The 18850-nt window shown below is 41.2% G+C and overlaps 1 protein-coding gene across 2 annotated transcripts in view; it reads left to right on the forward strand.

Moving 5' to 3' along the window:
- NPEPPS (aminopeptidase puromycin sensitive) overlaps positions 1-11507 on the forward strand; it is an 82554-nt gene extending 71047 nt beyond the window's left edge. For both annotated transcript variants that reach the window (XM_045069922.1, XM_004764705.3), the window contains exons 18-23: positions 2020-2162; positions 2612-2668; positions 6405-6512; positions 7012-7167; positions 7480-7527; positions 9879-11507. In XM_045069922.1, the coding sequence (XP_044925857.1) occupies positions 2020-2162; positions 2612-2668; positions 6405-6512; positions 7012-7167; positions 7480-7527; positions 9879-10031 (665 nt within the window). In that variant the 3' untranslated portion in view covers positions 10032-11507. The remainder of the gene's footprint in view (positions 1-2019; positions 2163-2611; positions 2669-6404; positions 6513-7011; positions 7168-7479; positions 7528-9878) is intronic.
- Positions 11508-18850: the final 7343 nt, after the last annotated feature.

The raw sequence follows: 18850 nt of genomic DNA on the forward strand, positions 1-18850 counted from the left end.
GGGCTCAAATAGAGCTTTATGAAATAAGGAGAATGTCTTTTTTTTTTTTTTTTAATTTATCTATTTGACAGAGATCACAAGTAGACATAGAGGCAGGCAGAGAGAGAGGGGCAAGCAGGCTCCCAGCTGAGCAGAGAGCCTGATGCGGGGCTCGATCCCAGGACCCTGAGATCATGACCCAAGCCGAAGGCAGAGGCTTAACCCACTGAGCCACCCAGGTGCCCCAAGGAGAATGTCTTTAGCTTTCTAGGTTTATAGCTGGAAGGGCCAAACTGCAAAATAACAAAACATTGCCTTGCAAGTCAGTACCGGAGCCAGAATTACATATTGGTTCTTCATTGATGTCCTCTTGTGTTATCTATTGATCTGTGGTTTTCTTAAACTTACTTTTTACCGAGGTACAATTTAGGTGTAGCAAGGTGCACAGTGTAAATGTTACAGTTCCCTGACTTTTGACAAATGCAGACACCAAAGGAGGTTGCCTCAGGGCCTCTTCCCTGTCAGTCACTGCCACTCAGGTGTCCCCTGCCCGTCCCCTGCAGGCAAACACTGTTCTGCCTTCTTTCACCCTCGGTTAATATTACCTCTTCTAGAACTTTATATAAATGGAATGCTAATATATATTCTGTTCTTCTATCTGGCTTCTCTCGCTCAGTATCATAGTTAAGATACATCCAGTGTGTTCATTCCTTTCTGTTGCTTAGTGGTATTCACTATGTGAATATGCCACGACTTGCCTGTCCATTTTGGTATTGCAATCTGTCATTGCTGGTGTTAACTTTCTTTTTTTGAGATATAATCAATATATCATAAAACAGACCTCTTAAAAATATACAGCTTAGTCTTTTTTAGTTTGTTCACAAGGTTACACAACTATCCCCATATCTAATTCCAGAACAATTTCTTTAGCCTTAAAAGAAACTCCCTACCCATTGGCAGTCACTTTCCGTTTCCTGGCAACCTCCGTCCTGGCAACTACTAATCTGCTTTCTGTCTCTATGGATTTGCCTGCTCTGGGCATTTCATATGTGTGGACTCCTACCCCATGTAGCCTTCTGTGTCTCATGTTTTTCACTTAGCAGAATGTTTCAAAGGTACGTCCATTTTGCGTTGTCTATCAGTACTGCATTCCTTTTATAGCTGAGTAATACGCTATTGTATGGGCGTACCACATTCTGTATATTCATAACTTGATGGATGTTTGGATGGTTCCTACTTGACAGCTGTGAATACTGCTGTGAACATGTGTGTAAACAAGTTTTTGTGTGGACATAATGCTTCCATTTCTCTTGGGTATATGCCTAAAAGTGGAATGGCTGGATCATATGGTAACTCTCTGTTTAACCTCTTTAGGAATTGCCAGCTTGTTTTTCAAAGTTGCCACACATTTTACACCCCACCAGCAATGTATGAGGGTTCTAATTTCTCCACATCCTTAACAGTGCTTGTTACTGTCTGTCTGTCTGTCTTCAGTCATCCTAGTGGGTGTAAAGTGGCATCTCCCTGTGATTTTGATTTGTGTTTCTCTAATCACCAATATTGAGACTCTCCTTATGTGCTTATTGCACATATACACGTCTTTGGAGTCAATAGATCCATCAGAAGTTGATTTTTAAATCTAAGATTTCAATTTATTATACACAGCATACTATTTCTGTATGTGATCTTTCTCTGAATCTTGGGTCAAAACTGCATGATCTAAGCCTGTTCTGCCTCTTCCTTTCACATACAGTCCTTAGCAGTGTACTTTCCTAGATGGAGTAAACATTTAATAAATTCAGATCATTGACATTTGTAGACAAAGTCAGCAAATTTATTTGTTTAGCTAATCTGTTTAGTACTTCATTTCACTCTTATGATTTGAATAATGTAAATCAGGTGTTCTCTCAAGTACTAAGGTAATTGATTGTGTTTGTTCAAGATGGTAGACATAGTATAACACAATTACAGGATAGCCAGGTAGCCTATTTGTGAAAACAGGATTTTTAAGCAGTTCCGTGTCTCTTACTTCTTAATCAGGTCATCTAGATGCACTCCTGAGGGGCTTGGTTCTGGGCAAACTAGGAAAAGCAGGACATAAGGCAACGTTAGAAGAAGCCCGTCGTCGGTTTAAGGACCACGTAGAAGGGAAACAGATTCTCTCCGCTGATCTGAGGAGTCCTGTACGTTTTCATGATGAATAACCTTGATCTCTAAGTGACTGCATCATTCTGTGTATACTGTGGAATGTGTTTAATGGGAACCAAAAATGACCTAAGTACTGACCCACAAATCATGTCTGATTCTGATTTAATAGGTGCATTCAGTGTTCTGTAGCCAGCATGTCCTTTGTCTAACGTTTCTCAGGCCAGACTCTGGTGCTGAAAGGTGATGATCAGCGCACATTTCCCTGAGAGAAAGTGGGTGTGTGCTGCTGTTACTCACCACGTGCTGTTTGCCTTGCTGCTTTTCAGTGTGGGCTCTAAGCTCTTTGCCACATTTGTATGTAGCATCCACACACAGCTATTTATAAATTGTTTGATTCGCCTTATGTCTTTTCTTAACATTGAACTATTTGGAAGAAGATACGTTTAATCAGATGTCTTCTTTTTTGTTCCTGTGTTCTCTGTAGGTCTATCTGACTGTGCTGAAACATGGTGATGGCACTACCTTAGACATTATGCTAAAGGTGAGTAAATTTGGGAAGGGCTCCCATTTTCTGCTCTTTAACACGATTGACACAGAGACTGTGCGCATTGTTAGGTGGTTAAAAGTCTGGGCAAAAGACATACGTGCAGATCTGCATATTGCGGTCAGGCAGATACTAAGAAACTATGGGAGGAGCACCTGGGTGGCTTAGTCACCTCTTGATTTCAGCTCAGGTCATGATCTCAGGGTCATTAGATGGAGCTCCGTGTCAGGCTGTGCACTTGGCAGGGAGTCTGCTTAGGATTCTCTCTCTCCCTCAGTGCCACCCCCCACATGCATGTGCACATACACTCTCTCTTTCTCTCTCTCAAAAAGAAAACTTGGGAGAAATACATAATGTCTGTTCATGTATACTACCAATACAATGCCAAAAGTCATCTAATTTCACTTCTTTCTTTTTATTCGTAAGTTTATGCACCTTAAATATAAAAAATTGAAATGTTCATTTTGATTAACATGTCAGGTTCTTAAAATTTTTCCCTTTAGTGTAAAGTTACTAGGGTATTTCCCAAGGCTTGTGTCTGTGCTTGGAAAGGGGATAGATGGGGGCACCTGGGTGGCTCAGTCAGCTAAGTGTCTGCCTTTGGCTCGGGTCATGATCCCAGGGTCCTGAGATCAAGCACTGCATCAAGCTCCCTGCTCAGCAGGGAGTCTGCTTCTCCTTCTCCCTGCTGCTCCCCCTGCTTGTGCTCTCTCTCTCCTGTCAAGTAAATAAAAAGTAAATAATAAAATCCTTTAAAGAGAGAAAGCGGATAGATGATTACATACTTCAAGGATTTGAGCTATACCAGTGCTCCATTTGTGAATGGACAGGAAATTAACTGACCTGCCTACATTGCCTCTGTAGTTTTCCCAGGGTGGTTGGCATATAATTAAACTTAAATACTAATACTGTGGAACAAGTACTTCCTAAGTCCCTGTCCATGTAGTTATCAATCTAAGGAATAACTGGACTATGCTGATTGCATCAGTGGTGGAGGGAGCTGAATCTATTACCATCAAATAAAATGTGCAAAGTGTGTGTAAATATCCAAATTATCTGCCAGACCTATAAAGCCCATTCATTTAAAGACCTACACTTAAGGAGGGGAACAACCAGAACAGGAATGAAATGTGCTTTATTACTTCCATCCTTAATGGATTAAGAGCATTTCTGATCTCAAGTGGATCAGAATTGCAAATCTAATTTCTAGTATTTAGTTTTAAACAAATCCTATTTAAATGACTAAAATATTTTGAAAAATAGAAACTCAAAATGTGCCACTTTACTGATCTTGTGCAAGAGTTTCCTTTCTAATAATAGAAAAATTATACTTTGGGTTGGTCATTTCTCATTCTTTTTTTTTAGATTTTTTTTTTTTTTTTTTTTAAATCAGAGAGAGAGAGGGAGAGCGAGCGAGCACAGGCAGACAGAATGGCAGGAGAGGCAGAGGGAGAAGCAGGCTCCCTGCTGAGCAAGGAGCCTGATGTGGGACTCAATCCCAGGACGCTGGGATCATGACCTGAGCCGAAGGCAGCTGCTTAACCAACTGAGCCATCCAGGCATCCCTCGTTTCTCATTCTTAATATTCTGTGAACCTGTGCACTATAAATCATGTATTTCTTTGTAGATGAAATCAGGTATTTGTGGGTTTTGTCTTTTCCATAAAAGTATGGCACAAAAATAGGGGTTCTGGAATTCTTGTGACAGATAACCTGGACATTTTCATGTCCTGGCATACTTTAAAGAACTTACACTATGTATATTTTAGTAAGTGTTTGCATCTGTTAATACAAGGGAGCTGACTGTAGTTCTGCTTTGCTATAAGCAGAGCTCTAATGAAGACCAAATTAAGTTTCTTCAAGGAACCAGTTGATGGGAGATGAGGAGGATTGTTTTCTATTGGTAATTTAGGAATAATGAGGCAGGATTAAAAGAAACAAAACCAAACTTTTATTTCAAAGTGTATTTGGAATGTGGTGTTATGGTGCCATCTAGTGGTCAAATGTAACAGGTTCTCCTTGGGGAAAACCATGCTTCCTGAAAGCCAGAGTTCAGACTGAGTATTAGAGCAAAAAAGGACCGTTAGAAATTATCTGTCCATCCCACTCATTTTACAGCTGGGGAAGCTGAGATCTAGAAGGGTTGAGGACTTAGTCAAGATCACACGGCTAGTTAGAGGCAAAACTAGGACTAGAACCCAGATCTCCTAACTTCCTATTTATTTTACCACATTGCTGCTCAAAAGAGTCCAAAGGAAAGGGGAAAATGGGACCTGTGATGGGGTCTGCAGACACTGGTCAGTATAGACTCTTCAATGGGAGAGATGATCAGCAGAATCTATAAATTGTTGTTTTGGAGAGGTATCTCATATACCTTTGTAATTCTAATTATTTACATGTATAATGTTTTGCTTCTGATGATTTAAAAAAAACCTGGTATATTCACTGTGGAAGATTTAGAGGCTATGAAAGTATAAAGAAAATAAAATTACCTGTAACTTAAATATTTTTTAAAAGTCACAAAATAGCAGGTATAAGGGGGTCTTATTTCTGATTGGTAATGTACATATCAATACTTTATTTCTGATTGGTAATGTACATATCAATACTTTAATTTTTTGTCCTTTTTTTTTTTTTTAAGATTTTATTTATTTACTTGACAGAGATCACAAGTAGGCAGAGAGAGAGGGGAGGAAGCAGGCTCCCCGCCAAGCAGAGAGCCCAATGCAGGGCTTGATCCCAGGACCCTGGTACCATGACCCGAGCGGAAGGCAGAGGCTTTAACCTACTGAGCTACCCAGGCACCCCTTCTTCTTCTTTTTTTTTTTTTTTTCTAAAGATTTTATTCACTTATTTGAGAGAGAAAGAGAGAATCTAAGTGAGGGTGAGGGGCAGAAGGAGAGAGAGAAGCAGACTTCCCACTGAGCAGGGAGCCTGATGTGGGGCTTGTTCTCAGGACCCTGAGATTATGACTTGAGCTGAAGGCAGGCATTCAACTGTCTGTGCCACCCAGGTGCCCCAATAATTTAATTAGTTCTTTATACCTCTCTATTTTCGCAATTTTCTATGTTCAGCATGTGCTGATTTTGCAGTTAAAAAATATGATGATACAGAATCCCACTGATCAGAGACTCATGAATTAATATTAACGTTTATTGGGGCGCCTAGGTGGCTCAGTTGGTGAAGTGACTGCCTTCGGCTTGGGTCATGATTCTGGAGTCCCAGGATCGAGTCCCGAATCAGGCTCAGCAGGGAGTCTGCTTCTCCCTCTGACCTTCCCCCCTCTCATGCTCTCTCTCTCATTCTCTCTCTCTCAGATAAATAAGTAAATAAAATATTTTTTTAATTAACATTTACTTTTTCCTATTAGAAATTAAATTGATGACCTTCAATGGTATTAATGATGATTAGTTTATTCATCTAACATAGAACATTAGTCAGATCATCTAACATAGAACATTAGTCAGACATATATCCCTCAGACCTTGATGTTAAACTGCTCAGAACTGATGACAAGCCATTCACATAGTACAGACTTACATAGTGACTTACTGTTTTGACATATGAAAAATGTAGTGCCTGAACATCTTAAAAAGTATTTCCTTTTGTTAATTTAATACTGTGCAGTCTCAGCCAGTGAGAATGTAGAGCAAAAAGTTTCGGGGAGAAACTCATACAAGCATATGCATAACTTCTAGGGGAGAGTTAACTATATCTTTATTTTTTCATTGTAGCTTCACAAACAAGCAGATATGCAGGAAGAGAAAAACCGAATTGAAAGGGTCCTTGGGGCTACTCTTTCACCTGAATTGATTCAAAAAGTCCTCACGTTTGCACTTTCAGTAAGTTCCAACAAAAACTGCCTACAGAGGGAATTGTAACCCACTGATCTGTGGCACATGTCTTTGATTCAGTATCCTCTTGATCTGCTTTAACCCTAAACTGAGGCTTCCTCTTAGTCTGGGGAAAATGGAATGGGCTTTTGCTACTGACCTGTATATCACTCCATAATGGTGAGAATCAGAATAGTTGGAGGCAGAAATAAACTGGAAAGCACAATTATCCCAGTACCTTCCTTCTGTCTCTTCCTTTCTTTACCCTGGAGGAACCCAAGCAAATATCTTTTGAGCAGCCTGTCTGTACCTGTCCCAGTGCCTCATTCTCAATTTGGCTCATCTTTAGGTTAAACATTCTTCTCTTTGCTTCTGGTGCCAGTTATTCCTAAAACCAGGAATGCGGGTCTTCAGTGTGATTGCTTGGGTACCTCAAAAGTATCTGCCCTTTCTAGCACCAGAAGATGTTTTGAATACAGTAGATTTTTAGTTCCCTTTCTATTTTTAGGAAGAGGTACGTCCACAGGACACTGTATCAGTAATCGGTGGAGTGGCTGGAGGCAGCAAGCATGGAAGGAAGGCTGCTTGGAAGTTTATAAAAGACAACTGGGAAGAACTATATAACCGATACCAGGGAGGATTCTTAATATCCAGACTAATAAAGGTATGTGAAGATTTTTATTTTGAGTACCTTGTTCATCATAGATGTTATTTAAGGACATCCATGATTCACTAGGTCTATAGACAATGGTCTTTGCTTTTTAAGAGTTTCTTAAAAAATAAAAAAGAAAAAAAGAAAAGAAAGTTTCTTTAAATAGTTATTAGCTTTATTAAAGGGCTTGTCCTTCACCCATCGTGCATTCTCTAGAATATTCTGAAGTTGGGAGAGAATAGAATGGCTCATTTTTAGGATAAATGGAACTTTGTTCCTAGCCTCTTTTAGTTGCATTTACTGTTTAACCCATTGTTTTTTCAGCTGTCAGTTGAGGGATTTGCAGTTGACAAAATGGCTGGAGAGGTTAAGGTAAGCAAAGTGCTGTTTACTTTTTACTTTTCAAGGTAGTAAGTAAAAACTGATAAGCCACATTGTAATCATACAGTGCAGGTAATGGGGTAATGCTGTATTTATCCTTGTTTTTGCTTGGAAAAAGACCGCTTGGGTTGTATCTTTAATGCTTGAGGAATTTGGGGTTGGAATCATCTTTGAGGGCGTTGAAATATGGTTGAAAAAACATGGAACTTGGAATCAGTCAGTCTGAGTAGAAAACCATCCCTTGCCCTGGTTAGCTATGTGATTTCAAGCATGTTTTTAACCCCATGATCTCCCTGTGTTTCCTCATCCATAAAATGGGGTAATAATAAGATTGTTATTTAGAGTAACTGACATCACCAGTAACAGACTGGAATGGAGTAGTAGGTCCTTGATAAGTTTTTCCTTTCTAATAACCTTTGTAATCTGTCATATGCACAGGGAGAGAAGATGGCTATGTAGGGGCTCTCCTCTTAGCCTTTACGAAGGATAATAATCAGTTAAGTGGTAAAGTTCAACATTTGAGGAACAAATCTACACTAATGAGGAAAATCTTAACTTTAAGCCTTTCATTGCCTTTAATTGTGAAGTACTTTTGAAATATCATTTTCACCTTCCTCTTGTTGAAGGCAATGGGGTTATGAGAGGTAAATTTAGAAGTTCTGAGAGCTGTAGTGTTGTTTCATTCATTCTGCAAATTTTAGGAATAAAATTTTAAGAATTCAGAGCTTGAGAAAACAGTGAGAGACTTGATCTCTGCCTTCATTTAGTTTACATTGTATATTGTGCAAACAGTTCCCTTATTGTAAAGGATATAAGTGCCAGAAGGAGAGGTACATACACTGGGTTTGGAGCGGAAGGACAGTGAGTGGCTGCGCAGAGGCTGGTAAGATAGGTAGAGGCCAGACCGTGGAGGGCCCTATAGGCTGTATGAAAATTTTCCTAAAAGCAGGAAGCCCTTGAATTGCCTATAAACAGAGTGAGTTGATGTGATTTGTGTGATAAAAATTTCAGCCTGGCTACAGTGTGGAGAAAGTTTGGGTTGGCGAAGAGAAGATGTCGGGATGCTAACTGTCCAAGCAAGAATGATAAAGTAGCTTGGGGGAGATGGAGTAATGAAATTCAGGGGGCTTGATTTTGTTAATCTTTGGTTCAACAAATATTTACTGAGTGGCTTCTCTGTGTTGTGGACATACCTGGCAGAGGAAGAAGGAAGAGTTGAGGATAATTCCCAGGTTCCTAAAATGTAAATGGTAGTGCTGTTTGTGGAGTTGGAATGAGGGGAAGTCTTGTATCTTACTCAGGCCCTAAAGAGCCTTGGAGCAGGAGCCGTTGTCTTGTATGTAAACAAAATAAGGTTATTGATTTCTAAAAGTTCTAGACGTAATCTGATGAATTAGTCATTCTCCCTTATACACTATGATGATGAGTTCAAAGTAAAGACCCCCATCCTTTCACTGGTTGGTATTTAAGAGGTGCTTTGTTTTCATTTTTTTTTTTTTAAGTTTTTATTTATCTCAGAGAGAGAGAAAGAGTGAGTGAGAGTGAGAGAGTGGAGGAGGGGCAGAGGGAGAGAGAGGATCCCAAGCAGACGCCCCACTGAGCGTGGGGCCTGACACGGGGCTTGAACCCAGGACCCTGAGATCATGATGACCTGAGCTGAAATCAAGAGTCAGACACTTAACCAACTGAGCCACTCAGGCGCCCCAAGAATTGCTTTGTTTTCTGTGAATCTTGGCATACTTCATTAGAAAATAGTTCATTGCGTCTTTAATCAATAAGCTTTGTAATAAATTACAACAAACTCATAAATAGTCTTGTATGAAAAATGTGAGTCTATCAAAGCTTCATGGTTTTATCATCCTTTGCAGTTTAACCTCTATTAGAAGCAGCCAGAATGTGCTTTGAGTCCTTAAGGACCCTGCCTGCCAACTATTACGTTAACAGTTTATATGGGGTTTTCTTGAATCTTCTGGAGTAAATATTTTCTCATAAATGAGAAAACAGAAGAGTTAATTTAGCGAAAAGTCATAGGTTTATACATGATCCAGTCTAGATTTGAGTCCCAAGTCTAATTCTAGCGCCTACACTAAAAGAAAGGCCATAGGTTCTATCTCTTCATTAACTTTGGATTCGATTTTAAGCATGTATTTGGGAAAGAATTCCTGAATGCAAGTCTAAGGAGCTGCTTGTTTTCTTTTAGCCTGGGAGTGGCAGTGGTAAATTTTCATGATTGAAGTTTTTGAATCCTTTACAGAAGAGTGGTATTTTTTCCTGAGCTGTGATACTGTTACCTTCTTACTATTGCTGGTACTGACCCTACACTCTGGGTTGTTTTACGCCAGGCTTTCTTCGAGAGTCACCCGGCTCCGTCAGCTGAGCGTACCATCCAGCAGTGTTGTGAGAATATCCTGCTGAATGCTGCTTGGCTAAAGCGAGATGCTGAGAGCATTCACCAGTACCTCCTTCAGCGAAAGTCCTCGCCCCCTACAGCGTGAGCCTGGCGTGCCACCGGGGCTTCGGTCCTGCTGCTTGGCTGTCGGGGGGGCGGGGGGAGGTGGGGCTACTGAACAGCTGATTCATATGCAGAGAATTTGGAGTCTTCTTTCAAACCAGTGGGGGTTGGACAATGAATGTAGTTAACTGGTTCCTGCTCACACTCCAGAATTAAATTCTATTGAAAAGAAAATCAGCGATTCAGCAAAAAAATAAAAAAATAAAAATGTAAATATGATAGTAATAAAATAGAGCATAACGAAACTGTGAAACTTCCTGAAGCCTTGTCAGTGGTTAAAAGTATTTAACACTCTCCTCTTAATGACAGATGTTCTGTTTTTATAACCTACCAAAAGGAAACTAGAGGCTTCTGGGTGAAGAAGATTTTTTGTGAAGTGGGTTCTGCAAGCAGCCTACAAGCCGAGGGTAGTGTCCATTGCTGGGAATGGTTAAACATGAAAGGCTGATAGCTGGTATAACATAGAATCTGTGCATAATTCCAAGTGTTTTTTTGGTTTCTTGGGTTTGTTAGGCTTTTTTTGTTTGGTTTGTTTTGGGTTTTTTTGTTTTTGTTTTTGTTTTGTTTTTTGGGGTTTTTTTGGCATGGGGACTGATCGGGAAGATATATTTTCCTGCATAACTCAATCTAAACCAAGGATCATAATTTTCCTCCATGCCTTCCCTTCTGTGTGACCCCACCCCTGGCCAAAAGGGAAAAAAAAAAGTTAAAAAAAAAAAAAACCTAACCTGGTCTGGGTTTTTTCTTCCTCTTAGTTCCACCCCCAACCTCCATCCCCGGTGTCCTTCTTAGAGATAAAGAAATAATAAGGAAACATCTTTTATAGCCACATTAAATAAGAGAAACTGATATACATGATTTTTTTCTTTCTTTTTTAAGACAACTTTTAAGAGCCCTGAGATGCATATAAGTGACACATAGAAAAGAAAGGGTTTTCAGCCAGACCATCCTGAAGGAATTATTCTGCTAAAAAACAAACAGAATGGTCATAGTTGTCGGACAGGCCAACGGTTAAACCTCTTCATGACAGTATCAACACTGGCTTCTCCCGGTTCACTGTGGACGTGGAAGAAGTCAGTGGCCGCCGCTGCCGGGGGCCGTGTATTAGTGGTGACTGGGTAGAACAGCAGAGATAGTAAGCCTGTGTGTGCCACTCTTTGCTTTAACAGTGTATTCTACTAATAAGCCTCACCTGCCTGACCCAATGAGTTTTAACTACATCTCATTGCTTTTCTCTGCCCTTACCTTTTTTCCTTCTCTTTTTCCTCTTCTTTTTATTTTCCTTTTTAAAAATATTTGTTTTGTGTTATTAACAGGAATTTCATATTTGGTGTGGCTTGACTGTATTTCAGAAGGTCATCAGATTGTGAGACTGCTTCCTTGAAACATTTTTGTGCTATTGTTTTAAAAAAATAATAATTAAAAAACAGTTGGCGTTAATAAAAATGTCAATGTGAAATTGATGTCCTGATTTCTTTTATTCTCTTTCATAAGAAACTATAAACTTTCCTGTCATTCACTAGGATTACAAGAAGTTTTACAACCAGAGGATTTTCTGAGCCTAAGAAAATCCAATTTCTGAATTGCTTAATGAGTGATACCTAAAGAGAAAAATCCTAAGATTCCTTCTAAATTCGTTCTGGATGCTCAGAAATCTTGTGGAGATACTTAGAGTTAGCATTCAGGAGTTAACTGGAGACTTACCGATTCTCGTTTATCAAGGCTTTCCTGTCTAGGGGCCACACTCATAGCTGCGCTGGAGAAATTGGATTTTCTTAGGCTGAATTCTTAAATTTCTTAAATTTGGATGAATTCTTAAATTTCCAGTTTCCAGGATGGATTTTAGGCTGCAAGGAACCCTTTGAAATTATTTGTAAAGAATGTGTCTCTGTAGTGTGCAATTTAGGGGATATGAGAGGAGTTCTGTAACTTTAAAAGAGTTCTTTCAGTTCTAGTAGCCAAGCAGGTCCTAGAATGTTATCAGAAAGACTTGGAGCCACCTCTGTAGGGTGAGTGATTATTTTTCTTAGGGCAGAAAATAAAAGCAAGCTTCTGATCATCTATTTATAGCACTGAGTCTGTACTTACAGACAATCTCGTTTCTGACCGAATAATAGATTACTTGGGGAGAAATGAATCTCCTCTTGCTATGTACTGGTTTTAGGCTCTCAGTGTTGTTGTTGATAATTTTTTATAACACTGTCTTCTCTTGTGATGGTACAAAAACTCAACCCAAGATGGACTGTGCCTTCTTGTACTGCCGCCGGTTGACACAGACTGGTCAAGGTGTTTGTTTTCAAACACAAGCATAAGCGATAGGAGACCCTGGTGTTACTAACACATGAGGCCAAGCAATTGTTTTCCCTTGGAAACCCAACTAGAAGATGGGTGGTTCCACTGGTACATGTGATGGCAAATGGGATCGAGGGCAGAGTCAGGGGAAGGAGAGTCGACTGGGTTGTAAGTGCTACTTGGAAAAAGGTCTGGTTGCCCCTGTAGTTCTCTTGGTGGCATCTGGTGGCTGTAGCTTTCACCATTGAATTTCTGGTTCCAGCATTGGGCTAGAATTAACAACAGAGGAGAAACATAGCTTACTGTTAATCTGTGCTTTCTCCGGGAAGTGGCCAGCAGCTGACAGTAGACACACTATACACCAATTACGGTGACTACCAGGAAGAAAAAAAAAGTCATTTAATCTTTTTTTTTAAATTTTTTTATTTTATTTATTTTTTTTTTAAAGATTTTTATTTATTTATTTGACAGAGAGAGATCACAAGTAGACAGAGAGGCAGGCAGAGAGAGAGAGGAAGGGAAGCAGGCTCCCCGCCGAGCAGAGAGCCCGATGTGGGACTCGATCCCAGGACCCTGAGATCATGACCTGAGCCGAAGGCAGCGGCTTAATCCACTGAGCCACCCAGGCGCCCCCTTTTTTTTTTTTTTAAGATTTTATTTATTTATTTGTCAGAGAGAGAGCGAGCACAGGCAGACAGAGTGGAAGGCAGAGTCAGAAGGAGAGGGAGAAGCAGGCTCCCTGCGGAGCAAGGAGCCCGATGTGGGACTCGATCCCAGGACGCTGGGATCATGACCTGAGCCGAAGGCAGCTGCTTAACCAACTGAGCCATCCAGGCGTCCCGAAAAGTCATTTAATCTTAACCATAGTTTGACCATACGAGTATGGTCCTCTGAGACACCTGCCTCCCCTCCACCCCCAGCCAACTCTAACCTTTATCATTAATTTGACAAATTGTGTAGGTATATTACGTAAGACTACAGTTTCAGCCCACTCTATTGGGGGGCTGATCATCTACTTTGTATTATATATGCTAATCTTGTGGATATTCTCAGTGTTATCGCTACTATTTAGACTTCTACTAAGGAAGTTAGGAAGAAAAGTAAATACTGAATGGCTAATGACTTAATAGAATCTCAAGAACACAGAAAGCAAGATAATGAAGAGGTGATGGAGAAACAGTTTATAAGAAAAAGTACAAAACATTTAAAATAGTTGACATGAATGAGGATGGATGAGATGACTATTGTTTTCCTAAGATTTTTTTTTTTAAGATTTTATTTATTGCTTTGAGAGAGAGGGAGAAGGAGAAGCAGATTTCCTGGGGCTCAATCCCAAGACCCTGGGATCATGATCTGAGCCAAAGAAGGCAGACGCTTAACCAGCTGAGCCACTTGGGCACCCTTTAAGACAGAGAAAGCAAGAGTGGGAGGGGCAGAGGGAGGATAGAGTTTCTCAAGCAGAGAAGTTAATATCATGGCCTTTGGGGCACTTGGGTGGCTCAGTGGGTTAAAGCCTCTGCCTTCTTGGGCTCAGATCATGATCCCAGGGTCCTAGGATCGAGCCTCACATCAGGCTCTCTGCTCAGCAAGGAGCCTGTTTCCCTGGCTCTCTCTCTGCCTACTTGTGATCTCTGTCAAATAAATAAGATATTTTTTTTAAATACTGTGGCCTTTAAGAGTATAAAGAAGTACCTTCTCTCACTTTGTTCTTTTTTCTTGTTTTCTACCCCATTCACCACTACTCTTTGGGGCTTCTGGCAACTACCAATCTGTTCTGTTTCAATGAACTTGGGGTTTTTTTTGTTTTTTGTTTTTTAAGATTCCACTTTGAAGAGAAATCACTATTTGTCTTTCTTAGTCTGGTTTGTTTCACTTAGCATAATGCCCTTGAGGTCCATCTATGTTGTTGCAAATGGCAAGATTTCATCCTTTTTTAGTTGAGTCATATTCGTGTGTATGTGTGTCTACAAGCTATAGTTTATTCATCCATCCATCAATGGATGCAGGTTGTTTTCATGTCTTGGTTATTGTAAATAATGCTGCAATGAACAAGGGAGTACATATATCTTGTGGAGTTAGTGTTTTCATTTTCTTCAGATAAATACCCAAAAGAAGAATTGTTAGATCATATGGTAGTTTTATTTCTAATTTTTTGGTGAACCTGCATTCCCACCAATAGTACACAAGGGTTCAATTTTCCCCACATCCTCCCTAACACTTGTTATTTCTTGTCTTTTTGATGCTAGCCTTCCTGACAGGCGTAAAATGAAAGCTAATTGTGGTTTTGATGTGTATTTCATTGATGACTGATGATGTTGAACATCATTTCATGTGCCTGTTGGTCATCGGCGTATCTTTTTTTTTAAGACTTTCTTTTTAAAGATTTTATTTATTTATTTGACAGACAGAGATCACAGCAGGCAGAGAGAGAGGAAGGGAAGCAGGCTTCCCGCTGAGCAGAGAGGCTGATGCAGGGCTTGATCCCAGGATCCTGAGATCATGACCCAAGCCGAAGGCAGAGGCTTTAACCCACTGAGCCACCTGGGCACCCCAAGACTTTTTTTTTTAAGATTTTATTTATCTATTTGGCAGAGCACAAGTAGGCAGAGAGGCAGGCAGAGGAAGAAGAGGAAGCAGACTCCCTGCTGAGCAGAGCGCTGACCCGGGGCTCAATCCCAGGACCCTGAGATCATGACCTGAGCTGAAGGCAGAGGCTTAAACCACTGAGCCACCCAGGTGCCCCTGCATATCTTTGAAAAAATGTCTACTCAGATCTTTTTTTTTTTTTTTTAAAGATTTTATTTATTTATTTGACAGAGAGAAATCACAAGTAGGCAGAGAGGCAGGCAGAGAGAGAGAGAGAGGAGGAAGCAGGCTCCCCGCTGAGCAGAGAGCCCGAAGCGGGACTTGATCCCAGGACCCTGAGATCATGACCCGAGCCGAAGGCAGCGGCTCAACCACTGAGCCACCCAGGCGCCCCGTCTACTCAGATCTTATGTCCATTTTTAATTTGATTTTTTGTGGGGTTTTTTGCTATTGAGTTCTTTATGCATTTTGGATATTCGTCCCTTATAAATACATGATTTGCAGATATTTTCTCCCATTCAGTAAAGTTTGCCTTTTTGTTTTGTTGGTTTCCTTTGCTGTACAGAAGCTTTTTGTTTGTTTGTTTGTTTTTAAGATTTTATTTATTTAACTGAGACACAGCAAGAGAGGGAACACAAGCAGGGGGAGCAGCATGCCAGAGAAGCGCCCTGGGATCACGACATGAGCTGAAGGCAGCCGTTTAGTGACAGCCACCCAGGTGCCCCCAGAAGCTTTTTAATATGATGTAGTCTCATTTATTATTGCTTTTGTTGCTTTTACTTTTGGTGTCAGGTTAAAAAAACATTGCCAGGACCTATGCCAAACTGTTTTCTTCTAGGAGTTTTATGGTTATTTTCAAGTCTTTAATCTACTTTTATGGTGAAAGATAGTGGTCACGTTTCATTCTTTTGTATGCGACTCACCATTTTCCCAACACGGTTTATTCCCTGTTGTATATTCTTTACTCCTTTGTCATAAATTAATTGAGCATATATAAATGGGTTTATTTCTGGGCTCTCTATCCTGTTTCATTGATCTATGTGTCTGTTTTTATGCCAATACCATGTTGTTTTAATTTTCAGAGCTTTGTAGTATAGTTTGAAATCAGGGAGTATGATGCCTCCAGCTTTGTTGTTCTTTCTCAAGGTGGCTTTGGCCATTCAGGCTTTCTCTCTTCATTCCCCGAACAGTAATAGAATATACAGGTGATTTCTGTATAGCCAACAGAACAGTACATGACTTACCTAAGACAACACAGCTGCCAAATCTGGTCTGCTCTCCCTGCCCCTGCTGGCACTCTTCTTCTCAGGAAATGGAAGCTTCTAGAGCTGTGTGTCCAAGTACAGTAGCCTCTAACCATATGTAGCTATTTAAGTTTAAATTCTAATATATTAAAAATTAAATTCTGCATTTCAAGTGCTTATTAGCCACATACAGCTAGTGGCCACTATACTGGGCAACACCAGGTACACATCCTAGTCCATCATTGAAGAAAGTTCTGTTGGACCACTCTGTTCCAAACACCAAGGGTGTGTAAGTGTATTTTTTGTTTATGGTAGAAAATAATTACATGATACATGTTCTTCTTTACCAGCCACGTTGTAACATTGCTCTTCGTCTAGGAACATTGTATCAGTAACCCCTGTCCACTTGGGGACGCTTGGATGGCTCAATTGGTCAAGAGTCTGCCTTTAGCTCAGGTCGTGATCCCAGGGTCCTGGGATTAAGCTCCATGTTGGGCCTCCCTTCTTAGCAGGGAGTCTGCTTCTCCCTCTCCCTCTGCCCCTTGCCCTCCCCACTCGTGTTCTCCCTCTCTCCCTCTCTCAGATGAATGAGTAAAAATATATATATTTTTTAAAGATTTTATTTATTTATTTGACAGAGAGAAATCACAAGTAGATGGAGAGGCAGGCAGAGAGAGAGAGAGGGAAGCAGGCTCCCCGCTGAGCAGAGATCCTGATGCGGGGCTCGATCCCAGGACCCTGAGACCATGACCTGAGCTGAAGGCAGAGGCTTAACCCACTGAGCCACCCAAGCGCCCCTAATTTTTAAATTTTTAAAAAGATTTTTACTCGGGGCGCCTGGGTGGCTCAGTGGGTTAAGCCGCTGCCTTCGGCTCAGGTCATGATCTCAGGGTCCTGGGATCGAGCCCCGCATCAGGATCTCTGCTCAGCGGGGAGCCTGCTTCCTCCCTCTCTCTCTCTCCCTGCCTCTCTGCCGACTTGTGACCTCTATCAAATAAATAAATAAAATCTTTTGAAAATTTTTTTAAAAATTAGGGGCACCTAGGTGGCTCAGTGAGTTAAGCCTCTGCATTCGGCTCAGGTCATGATCTCAGGGTCCTGGGATCAAATCCCCATCAGGCTCTCTGCTCAGCTGGGAGCCTGCTTCCCCTTCTCTCTGCCTGCCTCTCTGCCTACTTGTTATATCTCTTTCTCTTCATCAAATAAATAAATCTTTAGAAAAAAATTTAAAAATTAAAAAAATACAAATGTATCGCATAATCATTTTTTAAATTTTGAAGGGGAAAAGAAAGTGACTTCTTCTTATAAACCTGCCTCCCAAAGACAATCCTGATTACAGATGAGTTTGGGAAATACTCTTCCAGTTATATTTTTACACTCTAGTTTTTGCACTTAATTATTTTTAGTAATGAAGAGGGGTCATGCCCCTTTTACTTGTTCCCCTTTGTAACAGATGCCACGAATTTTCAGTCTTTGAAGAAATGCATACCTTGAGAAGCATTTCTTCTTTATTTAGATTCACTGATTTCATACGTGTTTTCCAGCCCACATGCCTGGCTGGAAATGCCCATTTGGTGGAGCATACACACTCAAGGATTGTGGCTTTAAGCTCCACACTCAGTTAGTTTACTAATAAATTCACTCAGTGTTCCTTCCTCAGCGGAGATGAGAACGGCACTGTGCTGGGGAGTAACATTTGCAACCTGTGCGTTTGGTTCCAAATTGTGGTGGTGATCACCATGAACTGGATTTTGGATGTTCTGCGGTGATGGATGTCACAAGGACTTGGGTGAGGAGAGATGGCGCTGGCTCGGGGAGGTAAGGGAGGCGGGGGAGGAAAAGAAGAAAAAAGTGCCCTTTCTCACAGTTTGCAACCCGCAGGCTGTAAGGTCCTCCTGCTTCCAGCAAATACTTGTGCAGTCCATCTAGAAACAACCCACGTGTGCACCTAAGTCAAGGTGACCCCTGAGAGGGGACTAGTCTGGGCACCTTCAAATGCCCCTACCATTTGTGATCAACACTGGACCACCCCAGATAACGATGGTGGGCGGAGGTTCTCATCGGTATGTGAGCGTCAGGGAAAGAACACACACGGTGAGAGCAGCACCAGCCCGCCCGCCCGCCCTTCCTTCTCTCCTCCCCTCCTCCCTTTCCTTTCCTTTTTTCCCTCCTTCCCTTTCCTTCTTTCTCTCTCCGTTTCTTCCTTTCTTCCCCTTCCTTCCTTCCTTTCTTTCTTTTTGATTTTATTTGTCAGAGAGAGAGAGAATGCACAAGCAGGGGGAGTGGCTGGCAGAGGGAGAAACAGGCTCCCTGCTGAGCAAGGAGCCTGACATGGCTCCTCCGCAGACCCTGGAATCATGACCTGAGCAGAAGGCAGATGCCCAATGGACTCAGCCTCCCAGGCACCCAGCACCAGCCTTTTCTAGGAATTATCAAATAATACAGTGACACTGTGTTCTAACTCACAACCTGCTACGTGATATGGGAGGTGTGCTTTTTTTTTTTTTTAAGCAGGCTCCACACCCAGCACAGAGCCCAACGTGGGGCTTGAACCCACGGTGCTGAGATCAAGAGTCAGACGCTCAACTCACTGAGCCACTCAGGCATCCCAAGGGTGGTATGCATTTTGATCACTAATCAAAGGTCAATGAAATCCCCTGAAATATTAGTGAAATTGGTT

The sequence above is a fragment of the Mustela putorius genome, unplaced genomic scaffold (assembly GCF_011764305.1).
Source record: "Mustela putorius furo isolate JIRA1106 unplaced genomic scaffold, ASM1176430v1.1 tig00003962_pilon_pilon_pilon, whole genome shotgun sequence".
Classification (NCBI taxonomy): domain Eukaryota; kingdom Metazoa; phylum Chordata; class Mammalia; order Carnivora; family Mustelidae; genus Mustela; species Mustela putorius.